General features: G+C 53.9%; 2 protein-coding genes and 1 long non-coding RNA gene across 7 annotated transcripts in view; 1 reads left to right on the top strand and 2 right to left on the bottom strand.

Annotated features, from left to right (window-relative positions):
* LOC148129355 (uncharacterized) overlaps positions 1–16,119 on the bottom strand; it is a 37,971-nt gene that overhangs the window by 20,021 nt on the left and 1,831 nt on the right. Inside the window, exons 2-3 of one of the 3 annotated variants that reach the window (XR_015745485.1) lie at positions 12,956–13,685; positions 11,154–11,427 (exon numbers count right to left, since the gene is read on the bottom strand). This is a non-coding gene — a long non-coding RNA (uncharacterized LOC148129355). Of the gene's footprint in view, positions 1–11,153; positions 12,256–12,955; positions 13,686–16,119 lie in introns of all 3 variants that reach the window. The other 2 variants (XR_015745486.1, XR_015745487.1) reach the window with 2 other exon arrangements.
* On the bottom strand, positions 208–4,607 carry LRRC38 (leucine rich repeat containing 38). The gene is made up of 2 exons (XM_026685543.2): positions 3,966–4,607; positions 208–2,202 (listed from the first exon to the last, which is right to left on the bottom strand). The coding sequence occupies exons 1-2, from the start codon at positions 4,576–4,578 to the stop codon at positions 1,961–1,963; spliced, it is 855 nt and encodes a 284-aa protein (XP_026541328.1). The 5' UTR covers positions 4,579–4,607; the 3' UTR covers positions 208–1,960.
* Positions 6,928–15,932, top strand: PDPN (podoplanin). Of its 3 annotated transcripts, XM_087944505.1 has the most exons (5): positions 6,928–7,160; positions 9,582–9,676; positions 10,335–10,419; positions 13,410–13,515; positions 14,384–15,932. In XM_087944505.1, exons 1-5 carry the CDS (start codon positions 7,091–7,093, stop codon positions 14,388–14,390), a joined length of 363 nt encoding a protein of 120 aa, XP_087800631.1. In that variant the 5' UTR covers positions 6,928–7,090; the 3' UTR covers positions 14,391–15,932. The 3 variants fall into 3 exon arrangements, with proteins under 3 accessions (XP_087800631.1, XP_087800632.1, XP_026541395.1); XM_087944506.1 differs by lacking the exon at positions 13,410–13,515; XM_026685610.2 differs by lacking the exon at positions 14,384–15,932 and having other exon boundaries at positions 13,410–13,525.

A 16,119-nucleotide genomic window follows, 5' to 3' on the forward strand; every position in this document is an offset into this window, starting at 1 on the left:
AAGGCTGATGCTGGACATATTTTCCATTGGTTGGGAGAGGGGGGACAGGGCAAGGAAAAATAAATAGGCGGAACAAAGACTACCCCAACAACCCCTGGAATTTGACTTGAGTACCACCCTCCCCCCGCCATAGTTAACAATCTCAACACCATGCCAGTCGCAGTCACTTTGACACCCAAAGATCACAGGATGCAACTTTTTGTAGGTTGGACAGGTACTGCATTGGTCACAATTGTAGTGCTACATTTGGGGGATGGAGAAAATTTTTAGCTTCAGAGGGAAATACTCTTTTAGAACCTGAACTGTCACCCCCACCCCCCTCCACGACTAGAACCGACTTTCCTCCGGGGAGGACCCTCTGCTGCAAGGAGGGGATCGAGACCTCCCCCTGCCGGGACCGAGCCCCAGAAAACACCGGCTGAAATATGTATGCCACCCACCCACCCCTATCACTGGTCCTTGGAGGCAGCCCAGGGCAAAGGAAGCCCGGCCCAGACCCGCCCTCTGGCGAGTGGTGGGGGGACCAGGGGGCGCTTCAGGCAGGGAGAGGAGGAGGAGGCGGCAGATGTGCAGATGCTACGGGGGAATCCACAAGGGAGGAAGGGGGCTGGGGGCTACTCTGGAAATTAAAAAAATCCCACTTCCACATTGTTGCTAAGAAAATGGCATGGAAGCTATTTATAAGAAAATGCAGGGCATGCAGGGCAGCTGCACAACTAAATGTCCTTTTCTAAGAGGCAGCTCACCTCAAAGAGGGTTAGGGTAGGAGAAAGCCAACAGCCCGGACCGCTGAGATCCATTTTAACATCTCCAGAAATGTCCACCCTGGATGCTTCCACATTGCAGGTTTCCAAATATGGACTTGGGCACAAACCATTTCCAAAACTCTACTTATCCCCAGTTTCAGCTTAGGAGGAGGCTAAAGACAGGCGGAACTCAGGCGTCCCGACCGACGTCTGTCTGTGGTGGGAAGGAAGAGGAAGAGGGTTTTCCATCGAGGCCTTGGTCCCTGAAGGCCTCCTGAAGGAACCCTGCTGCTCTCAGCACCCCAGGCGGGCCTCACTACGATCCCCCATCACCCAGCATCGACAAAAGCACTGCCGTCTGCCCACAGATTCATCAGCCTCGCCTTTCAATCTGTGTGCCTGATTCGCACGTGGGCCAGGCTTAGGATGAAGTTCAGTTCCGTTTCAAAGTAGCAGAGCCTTCCCAACCAAGCATTTAGGAGCAAACTATGGAGAAGGGGGAACATGGGAAGCCCAGTGGTAGCAATGCTTCTCCAGGGAAAGGCTGGACGTTCGGACCCCTTGGAGACAATCAGAGGGGAGAGGAGGGCAAGGGTCACCCCGTTGACCCAAAAGCTCTTCTCCTTTGGAAAAACAGAGGGCCAGGTGCCATTTCTCTCCCATGAAGGAAATGAAGGAAACACCACAGGCGAAGAAGAAACCGGCAGCTGAGCCTGGAAGAGTCGGGCTGGCCTCCTGCTGCTGCTGCTGCTGCTGCTGCTGCGGCTCCTGTTGAAGCAATCCTTCCAGACGTCCCAGGCAGGCAGGGCGGTGGGCAAGGGGCTTGGGAGCCTTGGGCAGGGAGGGAGCCAGCCACATGGCCACGGCCACCGAGGGGAGCTGCAGAAGTAAATGCAGCCGCAGACAGGAGAGCCCCATCAGGAGCTACTCGGGGCCACTTCTTGGAATTGGACAGCGGGATTTCCTGCTGATTTGCAGCTGTCCAGAGAGAGAAGATTGAAGAGGAAGCAGCTGTCAGCCTCCTGCTTCTGAGAAGGCCCCTCCTTGCCTCCTGAGCGATGGTCACTGGAGAGGATCCCAAAGTATCTTGTCCTATCAATCCCCCTGGGAAACTCCCGGTCAGCTACGTGGCTGAGCTGCCCTTTCCAACCAGTGGAGGCAGTCCTTGGCTTCCGTTGAACAAGGCGGGCAGGGGCAGGGAAAGAGAAGGGAACTCAGCCTTCCTCCTCCTCCTCCTTTTTTCTGGGCGTGCATCGCTGGAAACAGTTCACGAGCAGCGCCAGAACTAAGCTAGAGATGATGGCTGCGACGGAGACGGCTGCCCCGGAGAAGATGATGATCAGGAGGTCCACCAGGGACAGCCTGGACTTGCAGTCCCGGAAACTGGCTTCCGTGAGTTCGCTGAGCGGGACGGAGCTCTCCTCCACGGGGAGGGTGCACCGGATCTCACCCAGACCTACAGCACAGCAGGAGGCAGAGAGGGAGGGGGAAGGAGGGGCACAGAGTAGGGTGGGTTTACTCTTAGGAGTCGTATTCACAGCTCACCTACCCAAAATACAACTCGGCAGAGCCCAAAACTGGATAAAAACGCGCGTTCCTCCTCTTTGTCTTCCTCAAATTATTTAGCAGCGCTTCCCCAGCACCGGCGGGTGAAGTTCTCTGAGCTTCTGGCAAAGGGTGAGATGCAGATGATCTGATCTCCTGGGGGGCAGCTGTGAGATGCTGAGTTTCCTGGCAAAGACTTTTCCTACAAAGACCTGGGAAAGTTTTACCTCTTTCTCTCTCGGCAGAATCCGCTAAGAGGCCCTCGAATGTTGTGAGGTTTTGATCATTTCAAGGCCATTAGTGATTGTGGGTTCCTAGATAGACTCACAACCCTGTGCGACTGTGTATCTCCCCAGCTTCTCACTCTGGCAGGAGACCACCCGTGTGTGTGTGTGTGTGTGTGTGTGTGTGTTTGTGTGTGTGTGTGTGTGTGTGTGTGTGTGTGAGAGAGAGAGAGAGAGAGAGAGAGAGAGAGAGAAGAGGAGACGGGAGGGGAGGGGAGAAGGAAGTCCCCTGCTGAAGTGGCTGCCTGAGCCAGATTGCTGGCACTTTCCATTCTGCCTGGCATCCGGCTGGCTAAGAACTGCCTGCCCAGAGGAACTGATCTGCAGCTGCCCCGCCTACACCAATCCTCCCTCGGAGGAGACTTTGAAATGAATCGGCAGCCTTTGATAGCAGGGAGACTGAGGCAAGGACAAGGCAGAGCCCGGCCATTCTGCCCAGTGAAGGAGGACCCTGGGGGAGGGCAGGGGAGCACCTGGCCTCAGAAATGCTGAAAGGAGGCCTGAGGCCAAGATCTGGCTTAAGAAATGTATAGATTTAGAAAATGTTGTCCATGATATTGTTTTCACGAGGGCCAACTGGTACCTAACAAGTTCATTTTGCGTTCCAAACTTCCAGCAAAAATTCTACACACTGTACCCGAATCCTAGTCCAAGTTCACAGGGCTCCCCCCCCCCCCATTTCTCAGAGCCCCTAGAACTTCACCAAGACATAGAATCAAAAGGCTGAAAGGGACCTGGAAGTGGCCGGGGAGGCAGGGGGGCAGAGAAGGGAGAGGCCGAGGGTTTCCTAGGGAGCCCAGAGGAAGCCCAGAGCAAGCGAAGGGCAGAGGCTCCAGTTAAGGCTCAGATCTCCCCACGCAGAATATCAGGGGGCACTGGAGGGTCCACCTGCGCCCAGGGCACTCGGACTGGAGGGAGACCCTGACCCTCCTATCAGAGACCCTGACTCAACCACTCCCCCAAAGCCCTCCCAGCAATCCGTCTGCTCGGAAGCAGCTGCCAAAGTCTCCCAACCCACCTGGGGGGCCTGACCTGCTCCAACCCCAAGGGCTCCAAGAGACCCCCACTGAAGGCAGCTGAGCCCTCCCTCCCTCCCGAGGGTCCCCGCAGCCTCCCTTCCCTTCTCCATCTTATACCACTTCGCATAGGGGAGCCCAGGCTGGGCCCTCCTTTCCACAAGGGCTTGCCAAGGAGATGCTGTGATGAGAGAGAGAGAGAGAGAGAGAGAGAGAGAGAGAGAGAGAGAGAGAGGAGAGAGGAGAGAGAGGAGAGAGGAGAGAGAGAGAGAGAGAGAGAGAGAGAGAGAGACCATCTGCCGAGGAGAACAGGACGTGGGGAGAATGGCAGGCAGCGCCTGGGTGGGGGGACACAGAGGGAGAGCCGTTGTTACCTTGGGGCAGCCGGAAAGCGTTCTCCTGCAGCCAGGTGAAGAGGCCGGCAAAGTCACAGTCGCACAGCCAGGGGTTGCCCTCCAGGCGGAGGACCCGGAGGTTGGGCAGGGCGGCCAGGGTGGCCAGGCTCAGCCTCTGCAAGCGGTTGTGGTTCAGCTCCAGCACCTGGAGATGCTTGAGGCTGGTGAAAGCCACCTCGTCCACCTCAGCCAGGCGGTTGTTCCCCAGGCAGAGCTTGACCAGGCGCTCTGCTGACCGGAAGAGGCTGGCGCCCAGACGGCTCAAGTTGTTGTAGCTCAGATCTAAGTAGACCAGCTTGCCGGAGCTGTCAAAGGTGCCATCCGGCAGGGCAGCAATGGCGTTGTTCCTGAACTCCAAGTAGACCAGATCGCTGTGGAAGATGAAGAAGTCCCCCGGGACCCTCTGGATGCTGTTGTTGCCCATCAGGAGCTTCCGTACGTCCAGGGGGAATGGGGTGGGCATGCCAGGCAGCCCCCGGTCCCGGCAATCGACCGTGTGGGAGTCTGTGCAGCTGCAGGTAGCAGGGCAGGGGTGCCCCAAGGAGAAGAAGGCCAGGCAAAGCAAGACCAAGGGTGGCACACCTGGCAGCATCCTGGGAGTTCAGCAGGACCATGGGGGAGCCATCGCCGCTGGCAGAGAAGCCATCGGCGGCATCTTGGCAGCTCTGGCGTCTGCGTGTGAGGCAGGCAAGCAGAGCGTGGCTGGAAGTGTGTGGTCAAGCTGGCAGATCACGTATCCTGGATCAGGTAGCAGACACGCAAGAGGAGGCGGGAAGGCAGGCCGTGCAAGGGGGAGGGAGCGACTGGGGGGGGGGAGAAGCTGGGGAAGGCTTGCTGAGGCTGCCCCTGAAAGCCTTGCCGGGAGCAGGGTCGCTACTACCCAGGAAGGCCCTGGGTTCAAGAAATAAAAGCAAGTACGTCTCATGCTGGGGCCAAATCTGTTCACTTCTTTCATCTCAATTCACACAACAGAGGTAAACCTTAAACCGAGGTCAGCCAGATCCAAGGGCTTATTTACACGACAAACAAGCACAAGCAAGTACACAACTACACAATGGTTTCAAGGAACTCCTGGATGAAAGAGGAGCCGAGACAACGGCTGAGGATCCCACATTGCACCAAGTCCCATTTCCTTTAACCCTGTTTTAGCCCAGGCGAAAGTGTCGTGCGACGTTTGTGGGTTTGTGCTGAGTGGGTTATCACTGGGAGCCCCTAAGCAGAGGAGCATCCCGCAAATGGCCACCTTACCTCCTCCTGTGGGCTGCTTCAAGTCTTTGGTTGAGCCTGACCGCTGCAGTTGCCAGCATCAGCGGTCAGCGCTTGGGAGGCTCCCTGGACTCTGAGGCAGAAGGGGATGCCCCAGACCAGGAGAGCCTTTGGAAGGCAGCCGAAGCTCAACTGCCTTTTCTTAGAGGCTACGGGGTGTGTGTGTGTGTGTGTGTGTGTGTGTGTCTCCACATGTTCCAAACGACTCCCTGGACTCTGTGGGCAGGAGGAGGAGGAGGAGGAGGAGGAGGAGGGATGGCAGCAGCCTTGTCTCTGCTGCCCTCTTTGCTCCTGGCGCAAGTCATCACCTTAAGAACGGGTCTGGCTGCAGGAACGCACCTCTTGCTCCATGTTTTACCAAGGACCAGGAAAGCATGGGCAGTCTCCACTGCTAGATCAAATGGGCAGGCAGAGAGGGAGGGCTCAAAAAAAAAACACACCTTAATGCATGCAATGACAAAACCAAACAGTGAAACAACAAAATAAAAACAGCCACGCCTTCAACAAAGTTGGGTGTGAAATCTGTTCAGCCTACATTTTATTGGTTTCATTCAAAATGAATGCACAATCCAGAACCAAAGAATCCATGCTTTTCAAACTTTCCTAAGTTTGTAATGCCATCCTTCCCTTTTCTGTCTACCTTCCCCTTTCCTGACTCTGAGTATCTGTCATAAGAAACAGTTCCAAACTGCTGGCCAAAAAGGGATACAATCTGAAAGCTGTATATGCCAAAGTGTCCACTAGAGGGAAGCACATTCTTTGGAAAATAAAGCAGTTTTCCCTCCTCCTCCTCCTCCTCCTCCTCCTCTTATTACAATTTGTCCATTTTGGTCAGTGAGAAACGATAGTCCAGGTTGACTGCTGTGGCAGGGCTGCTGGGGGACAACTTCAAGCCCCATCTCTCAGTGCAGCTCTTCTGCCCATTTCTGCCCTAGAGCCAGACTGGGGTCCGCATGAGCCCTTCTCCTCAGGAAGGGGGACTGGCTTTCTGTTTTGCTTGTAAAGTGGGGGTGGGGGGTGGGGTGGGGTGTCAATGAACAACCTGAAACTTCAGGAAGAGGTTGGAAAGGTGAAGAGTTTAGGGAAGGGGCTGCTTTAGAACTACAGATTTCTGGGTGCCAAAATGACAAAAGTCTGGGTACCTGGGCAAGGTTCCCCTGATTACAATCCCTGCCCCCCCCTGTTTATCCCTTCCAACCAGTTAAAACCTGGGCTTATTCCCAGTTCACAAAGCAACTTCTCTTTTCCCTGCCCCCCCACCCCACCCCAGGGTTTCCTTGAGTTTACAGAAAAGGACCTGCTGACCTCGGGGCTCACCTCCTTTTGGGGCGGGCGGGGGGAGTGTCAGGATAAGCCAGGTATCTTTGTGTTTCCCCACAGACCCCCTGCTTCTCCATTCCGGAGCCCCTTCCCTCTGGCCAGAAAGAGAGACTTCCAGGAGAGCTGCTCCACGGGAGGGAAGTTGCTCTGGGCCTGCTTTTTATCTCTGGAAAACCCCCAGCAATCTTGCCTGCCGGGGTGGGGGGGTGGGGGGAGTGGTCTCCTTTCACCACCCAGGAGGATCTTCTGAATTTCCTGTAACATTAAACCTGAGGCATAGGGAGGGCGCAGGCAGGGCCCGCCCCTTGGGACCCCCCTGAATCCCCCCCAGTTGCAGGGTGAGGAGTAAGATCCCTTCTCGGCTGCATCCATCCCTCAGCCAAGGTTGCCGCCGGCAGAGCAGAAGAGCAGCAGCTGCAGCCTCTTTGGCCAGACAAGGCAGCCTGTGGGGGGACTGGATACCCTCAGGGCTGGGCAGGGGCCAACTTCTTCACTTCTTTGGCAACAAGAATCCAAAAATGGCCATTAAAATACAGCTCCTAGTTTTCCTCGTAGCCAGAGTGACCATCTGCATCTTGGCCAAGGAAGGTAAGGACAGCCCTTGAGGCATGGTTCTTGTGTGGGAAATTCTGTGTTTTTGGCAAAATGTACGTTTATTTTCATCCCTCCTTGAATGTTCAGGGCTGCTAAGCATTGTTGAATCACATTGTAAATGCAAGTTTTAAAAGAAGCCAAAACAGTGCAAGTGTCATAGTGATATAGAGTTTAGTCAGTGAATAGAATAGAATAGAATAGGGTAGGGTAGGGTAGGGTAGAATAGAATAGAATAGAACAGAATAGAACAGAATAGAACAGAATTCTTTATTGGCCAAGTGTGATTGGACACACAAGGAATTTGTTTTGGTGTAAATACGCTGCATGGTATTAAAAAGTTGCACATAGAAGTTTTGTTTTGTGACTATCTCCTGACGGCAAAAGGTGGCAAAATAACCTGCTTTACTGCAGAGGCCCCTAAAGTTCTTCCCTTTCAAAAGACCCCAGAACAGCGGGAGGCCCACCCACCCACCGAGCGTTTTGTGGGAGAATAGGAAAATGGGCAGGCAAGCAGAGGTGGTGGTTTTGGAAGAGAAATGTTTCTATTTACTCCAGGAAAAACAATGTTGCCTTCAGTCCCCATAAAACAATTTTCATTTTTAGGAAACCTCCTTCCTGTCGCCCGACCAGTGGGGAAGAGTCGCTGGCCGCTGTTGCTGTGGCTACGCTCCCCCTGCCCCAATGCCCCAGCCAGGGAATGGAAGCCCCCTTTAGCCTCACAGTGAGAAGAGTGGCAAAGACCAAGATGGGGCAGGAACGGGGCAGGTTCGATAACTTATTATTATCGAAGTTAGAAGCTAAGTGTGCAAAGTTCGCACCTGCAGGGTAATGATGCCAGCCACACATCGCCATTTCACCACCAAATGTTGGGGACGGTGCATATTCAGGCTTTGGGTTCAGAAAACTGCCCGGTGGTGATTGGCCACTTCTGGAGTTTTTGGACCACTGTGATTGCAGACCTTGGAGCCATGTCTTGTGCCAACCTCAGGCCATCAGCTTCTACCACAGGGAGTGGGCAAGTCCAGAAAACTGGGTTAATTAATTACCCTGAGCCACAGGGGCAACTGGGTGCTTTGCAGACGACAGAAAAAGGTGCTTCCACTCCAATTCAGTCTCAGGCACCAACCAGATCAGAGGGAGGCTTGGTCGCAGCCTGCTATCGTGACCCTGAAAAAGGTGGTGCTTTTTAAGGTGTGAGCTTTGCCTTCCTCCCCAACCCACTCCAGTCCTAAGATGAAATTTGACTCCGCTCTGTGTGTAACGCCCAAGGTCCGTCCTTGTTAAAGGTCAGGTTCTTAGTTGCAGGCCAGTTCCTGACCAGGCGGGTGCTCCTTGGCAGGAGGCTGGGAGAGGAAAAGTGCTTGGTCAGTTTCTGGCCCTGCGCAGGGCAGTGAGTCACCTCCTCTGCATCTGTTTCCCACAGAAGAAGAATTACTCTTAAGACAGAAATGAAACTGCACCACATCAGCCAAGGCTCTTCGGGATCCAGCTGGCCTCCTCACAACCAAATGGGCACTAATTGCCCTGGTGGGAGTGCCAGTGCCCAATCGGTCTGAAAGTTTTCCAACTCACCCAGAGAGAAGCTTCCTCGCCTAGCCTGGGACTCTGCCAACGGTTAAAAAGAATCCGTTGGAACGCTACCCTTTGAAAAGCCCCTTCCTGCCCTGCCAGGGCTGGGCCTGACAAGCAAGCACTGCCTGTCCCGAAGCCCCCTGTGCCAGGGAGGCCCCCGCAAGGCTACTCTGCTGGGTCACCTTTGCTTCCCAGAGAGAGGCTGGGAAACCAGCTCCTCGTCCGGCTGGGGCCAAGCGACGACAGCTGGGCAGGGACGCCTTCCTCTGAGAAAATCCGGGTTGACCTCTGTGGGAAAGCCACAGGAGCTCCCAGGCTCACCTGTCTGACCTCAGGGCACAAGGGGAGTCCTCCAAGAAAAGGCTCCATGCGTGCAACACTCCCCCCACGCCCGCCCCTTTACTGGAAACCGGCTGCAGAAAACACGCCACATGAAACTGCCATTTAGCTACTGATTGAAATGCCTTGCCTGTCAAACAAAGGAGCTGGTTCCTTCCAGGTCTTCTCTTGGAAATGCCCACTCCCACCCATCCGTTACCCCTTCTCCAAAAACAGCCAGGAGGAAGAGGAATGCCAGATGGGGAAGGGGCATCTGTCAGAAACGATGGGAAGGGCGTGCCTGGCCCGGGGAGGGGGGGCTTTTCAGTGGGAAGAGGCAGGACTGCTTCAGGGAAGCCTCTCCCCAAAGCTTGGCTCCTGGGCTGCACCAGGGAGCCAAAAACACACCCTGGGAGAGGCTCCTCCCTGGGCCAGGGACCCGCAGCCCCCCCAGAACATGAAAGGTCTGCATGCCTGTTCCCCCCACCCTCCTCTCCCTGGCGACTCCTCTTGTCTCCCCTTCAGCAGCGACAGCACCAGCTGAGGAGGAGGAGGAGGAACTGGGCAGAGCCCTTCTGGGAGCCAGCGAGGGTCCAGACTATTCCGAAGTGCCCACTCTGGTGAGTCCCCCTGCCTTTGGCACAGCCTGCGCCTGCTCACTCATCCAGTGGAGAGGAACCCCCCCCCTCCTCTTGGCTCTTGGCGGAGGTCCCACGCCAAGGCTTCCCCCGTGGCCAGCCAAGCACTCCGGTCGGTGGTCCTGGCACCCCATCAGGCCACTCGGTACAGGCTGCCCATTCGTTGAGTTACAAGGGCACTGCGGTTTTCACACTGGCAGCCTCCCCGTGGTCACGTGATGGGAATTCAGGGGCTTGGCAACTGGCATGGACCAATCACAGTGGCAGCATCCCAGGGTCAGGTGGTCACCCAACTGGCTGCCAATAAGCAGAGTCAAGAGGGGAAGCCAAATTCACTTAACAACTGCAGGTACATCCTGGATTTATTATCTATTTCATCTTCTGCTGCATCTGCCCGTCTGGTGAGAAGCCCCTCTGACTTCATGGACCTGGACAAGACCGCAGGTGGTCTCTGCGATGGCCTCTGTGCCTGTGGAGCCCCCCGTGTCTATCCTGGGGAAAGGCTGTTTTGTGATTGTTGCTGTCAATCATTTTCATCTGCTGCCACCCTCTTCCTTTGGCCAGGCGGTGAAATGAATAAGCCGCTGAGGCCAGCCCCAGCTGCAGCGTGGCCCCATTAACAGACAGCTGTTTCTTCCAGGAACTGATGACCACAGACGGCGTCTCGTCTTCCAGCGACCTTGGGGAGAACACGACGGATGCAGAGCTGCCCACAACCTCTGAGGGTATGGGGCGGGTCTGCATGTGGGGTCACGGTGGGGATTCGTAAGCATGAAAACATTTTTCTTTAAAAAAAAAAAAAAAAGCCACCTGCCACCAAAACAGCCTCTCTTGCTGATGCTCTGTGAGATCCTGTTGACAAGCCAGCCCGAGTTAAGGGTTGCATAACAGGCCAGGTCAGGTAATGCCCAGATTAGCCAGCCTTCCTCCGTCCCCGCCTTGGGGCAAGCTGGCCCTGTGCCAGCCCTGGCTCCAAGGTCAAAAGGGGTCTGCCTAGAGAAGCCAGGGCGCGGGCGTGGGCTGAATCTCAAGGAATGTGCTAAGAGAGGATCAAGTGGCTTTCTTGGATTACTACAATCCTTACGTGAACCTGCTGCCACCCTAACCAGTGCAGCTCCTCCTCTCCGGTAACAGGAAACCAGCCGTGTCTCCTTGGGTTTCCTGACAAAGCTGCCTCCTCTTCCTCCTCCTCCTCCTTCCTCTTCCCAATTCTTTACGGCCGTGACCCAGCAAGGCAGCCGCTGATTAAAGAAGGGGCAGCCAACAGATTAAGGCAGTGACCCATGGCCCTCCAAAGGAAGTCGAAGCAACCCTCTTAATAAACAAGCACCTTGAATTGTTTTAGGATGGATTGTCGGGGTCTGAATTTGAGAGGCAATTGAGAAAAGCTAGTTTTGGCTATTTATTTAAATGGATTAAAGTTGTATTTTTGCATTTTTTTTAAAAAAAAAGAACTTACACCAAGAAGAAAGGGTGTGGATCCTAGTAAAAAGTTGACTGGGTTTTTCCAGGCATCACTGGTTTTCTTTTCAAGCCTTCAGCCAAAGGGCTGTGCCTGCTCTCCTCCTCCTCCTCCTCCTCCTCCTCCCTTGAAGAAGGGCAGCCTGGAGAGAACCCTCTTCAGACAACCTCAACCTCCCCAACTTTTATCCAAACTTTCAGATACCTTGTTGAGGGGTTTCTAAGAAGGGAGTTTGCAACTTGTGGTTTCCAAAAGTGCGCTACTTTCTTGCCTTTGAGGATGAGAGAATAGGACAATATTAAGTATCATTTCGTGAACCTCAGCTGACTCATAACGTGGGGTTTGCAATACAATGCTTGACAGGCTTCCTTCTACAAAGCCTCCCGTAGTAGCTCGCTGTGGCACGAGGTCAGCAGCGCAAGGCAATGCTGCTGCGTGTCACTGTTTATGCTTAAGAGGTAGAAGCTGCCGTCCAAAGCAGAAGGGAGGCTCAAAGCCAGGCTCAAAGCCAGGGCAAAAAGGAGGAGGATTGGCAGGAAAAGGCTCCCGGTGTTAGAGGCTGGAAGAAGGACCAACTGGCGTGGACAGCCAACATGGAAGGCAGTTTCTCCAAACTCCCATTTCCAAGAGAGGATATGTATACCTATCTATAATATCAGTAACGTTATTTTCTTTATTTAAAAATAAAAACAGGTGAACCCTGCCCACAAGATTGATGAAATGAACAGAGTAAAAGGTTGCCAAAAGCCTTCAGACTTCAGAGCGGTTTACTCATCGGTACCAGGTTACACACAGAGCTGTTGTGAGAAATTACCTTTGCAGGATTTAACAAGCTAATTTGTGAACAAACCCAGTCCCAGCCCAACAAGGCTCCAAACTGGTCCGTCATTTTCATTGGCTTCCTACCCATTCACACCTCTCTCTCTTTGGAGCGTCCCATCTAGCAGGAGAGCCAAAACCTTTTGCACTTTCCTTCTCCTTTCTCTCAGGAAAGGCCCCAACGGAACAATTCTCAGGCTCTTAAGGGACGTGGAGGCAACACATTTCAAGGTCTAGGAGCCACTACCCAGAAGTCCTGCTTACCGGCCCAGGCGTCACACTGGGGGGAATACGTAAGGAAAGGTTAGGGCAAGGTCACCCACACAGCCTCCCTGGCCAATCCAGGTTTCTTTTAACTCGTGGCACATGAAAGTGGAACCGTAGCAAGCAGGTCAGAAGGCAACACGTGCAAACATGCCGCTGCAGCAAAAACACACACACGTGCGCACCCCCCAAGCTTAGCAGGCCCAGCAGCAGCGCCGTCGTAGATTTTTTAATATACTCGAGAACTGTGTAGACAAAAAGCCACCGCAGCCTGCGACACGCAAAGGGGAACGAACAACGCCAAGCCATGGGCACAGACACACATGGGGAGGAGACAACCACAGAACGACACTGTTGGCGGCCTGCTGAGCTCAGACCAGTGGGGACCGTCTCCTGCTGACCTTTCAGACAGCGGAAGTCTGGATCCCAACCTCCACCAGGCCTCAGAGCAGACGCGGAGGGCTCCCCCACTGACCTCACGTTTAGTATGCAACCCAACAGGAGCCAGGAGGACAGGCAGGCCCTAAGCAGCAAGGCCACCAGGCCAGCTTCTTCTTGCATTGATAGCACTCCTGGGGGAACTCAAGCGAAAGCCCCCCCACCCCCACCCCCCCACTTTTCTTCAGAAAAAAAAAGCCTCTCCCTGCCCTGCCCCCGCCCTGCATTAACATCCCCACAGGAACCTTGCAAAAGCAGCAGCAGCAGCAGCAGCTTACCTTGTAACCTGCCATGGGACAGGGATGACTGGACGACCTCTTTCCCTGGCCTGGCAGTGCTGCCCGTTGGGCTACCGGCTCCTCCTCTTCCTCCTCCTCCAGGGTGTGCTTGGGAGCGCCCTGGCCCGAGACCAGCACAGACTTTCTAACCAGTTGGTTCAGGGACCAACACCAGTTCTCTTGTTGCCCCCAATCTAAACCTCTAGAAAAGTGCTGCCCATCGCAGCAAAAGCAGGAAGTGGGCTGAAACGGCGGCTCGCTTCTTTCAAAGGCCGGCCTGGGGGGTCAGGCATAGGATGATGAGATCCGCCCTGGCCAGAGGGCCCTGGGAGAGAGCCGATGTGCCTTCTCCTCTGTGTGGAGGTCATATTCCACCCACGAGTCTTACTTCCAAGCAGACCCAGCCTCGGCCTTCACAGTAGCCACTGCTTGTCTCTCTGCTTTGCCCCCTCAGACCACCTGGAAACGGTCACCTTGGTTGGCATCATCCTTGGCACCATTGCAGCTATTGGAGTGGCCACAGGGGTGGTGATCGCCCTCGCAAAGAAAATGTCGGGCAGGTACTCCTAAGTGCTCGGATGGGAGGGGAGTGGGGTGGCCGATGGGAGGGAGGGAGTTGTAGGAGAAGCCGCTCTGCTGATTGTGTGAGATGGAAGACCCCTCTTCTCTCCCGCTTCTCAGTGGCCCCCCCGTGGCTTGGCTCTTCTTGCTTCTAAGCTCCCTCAGCCACCTGGGATGAAAACAAACAGCCATTAGTTTTATAAGCAAGGAGCTCCCCTTTGAAACCCTGGGCTCTCCCCCCAATTGATTTCCCCCTTGCAAAGGGAGCCAGGGCGGCTTACGAGGTCCTGGCCTTCCATTTCTGAGCCCTCCTCCTACAAGCTGCAAGGGGGACCGGCGACGGTGTTTCCAGGAGCCTCTTCTTCTGCCCCCCCAGCCCAACAGCTCCCCCGAGGGGGGAGGAGGAGGAGGAGGAGGAGGAGGGAGAAAGAGCCCAGTTCCAGAACTGCAGGATTCAGTGAGGCAGCCTCAGGAGAATCCCACCGCTGTCTGCACATCCATCAGCAGATGCAAATCCATTCAGCTTCTTCAAGAAATTCTCAACTCCCCCCACCAAAAGAGGCTGCCTGCTGGAATAGTGGAAAACTGGTGGTTTATATTGGAATCCAGCCCCGCTGACACTAAATGGCACGTGCTAAACACTAAAAAGCAAACAAACAAACAGCCTTTAAAAGGTTGGTTTTATTGTGGCTTCAAAATCAGAACAGACTTTGGGCTGGTCCTTTCCTCCCAGCCAGATCTACCTCACAGGGATGTCGCAGGAAAAATAGGAAGGAAAGGACTAAGTGCCGTATAGGCAATCCTGAACTCCTGAAAGCATAATTCAGAGTGGAGCCCACTTTTTTTTTCTTCCCTCCTTTTTTCCAGGCCTTAAACCTCACCGAGGAGGGGGAACCTTTGCTTCATAAAGCCACCTCTGGCATCAGCCCCAGACGCTGATCCATGGAAAGAGAGAGTGCTGGATGCGTGATGAGCTGATTAGTGATTCCAGTGTTTCCTCACAAGAACGAACTCTGCACAGTCAAGCACACTGCCAAGGAAGGAGGAGAAAAGACTTTTCAACGACAACAACAACAAAAGCCCAGCTGTTTTATCTCTTTGATCCTGTTCACAGATAATGCTCTAGTGACCCTACGCACGACTCCCCCTGTGCCATGTTCTCCTCCTGGTTCCCGCTGTTTTGAATTGTTCCTGCAACCCATGTGCTGCTACTGTTTGGGCAAGAGATTGGAGTGCCTCTCGTACACAACCGGGACGCACTTCTGCCACCTGGACATCCTGCCCTTCGAGAATTTCAAACTCCAAAAGACACAACAAAAAGACTCCAAGGGTGGCCCTTGACTCCGCCGCAGAGCCTTCTCGCCTAAAGAGGCCACTTTCTTCTCGACTGCAAAGGATCAGGGCTGGCCAGTTATACTGAGCTAGCAAGCTCCAGCTGTTACGTCTGCCATAAAGCGAGAAGTGCACATTTTGCTTACCCAACAACGGAGATGGACAAAAACTTGAGGGGAGGTACTGATGGGGTCTCTTCACTGCCTCTTTTCTGCTGGGGAGTCCTGGTGCAATCCAAGCACCCCTGGCCACCTTCCCCATCACAAGAATTAGAAGTGGGCCAGGGTATTTGGAAGGTCTTGGTGAGACAAGGGGAAGAAAAAAACAGTGAACTCTTTCCCTCCTGTATGCAACTCACCAACTCTTCCTCCCACACGTCAGATTTTTCCCATGTAGAAACGGGGATAATTCTGCAGACCCGGAATTGGCGCTGTGTGCATAATTTGGTCCTCCCGCTTTGCAGAAATGCTCTAAAAGGAAGCCACCTTGGTCAGACAAAGAGGTGGCTGCTGCACGTCCATGAAAATGTAATGAGCCAACCAGGGGGTCAAATATGTTTAGCCAGATTGCAACCCGCCTCTTGAAAGGGCACTCCTTCTTTGCACATGGGCACTAGACCCTTCCTGCTTCAGTTTCTAGGAAACCCGGGGAGGTAACTGGGTCCCAAATGCAAGGCAGTATTTTCTTAAGGAATATTTTAAGCATTTTTTTTTTTTTGTGACAGCAGACGCCAAGTGATATTGAACATAAAAACGAAAGTTACTGTGTGCAACCTTCCGCTTAGTCTGTGCATCTACTTTTATCCCCATAACTAATGAAAGACTGGGAAATACAACACAGTCTCAACAGCCTCTATTTCAGCATATACAGCTTGCACCCAATATTACTGGGGGAAGGGTTGGCTTATCCCCCCCACATCTAAAGCCAAAACAGTCAACTGTATGGAACATGTGCTGAAGATCTGAGGCAGCAGGGGTCACCTCTTATAATGACAGCCCCCTCACCCCCCCACCCTCCCCAAAAGGCAAAAAGTTTTAGGCTACTTTGAAAGAAAACATTTTTGGAAATAAAACCTGTAGTAAAATTGGATAAGGGCAGCATTGTCTTCTTTTTTAGGAATTACAGATGTGGGATTTTGTTTGCTAAAGCTTGGATGAAGAGGGCCGGGTCTGCCTCCTACCCCATCCCCTGAGCAGCTCCTGCCTCACCAGGCCCTTTCCTACTCCCCTCCTGGTGGGGCTCAGCAGTCCAGGAGTCTCTGCCAAGGCAGC

The sequence above is a fragment of the Notechis scutatus genome, chromosome 16 (genome assembly GCF_049901735.1).
Source record: "Notechis scutatus isolate UNSWTSFEM ecotype Mainland chromosome 16, rNotScu1.2, whole genome shotgun sequence".
In the NCBI taxonomy this organism is placed as follows: Eukaryota; Metazoa; Chordata; class Lepidosauria; order Squamata; family Elapidae; genus Notechis; species Notechis scutatus.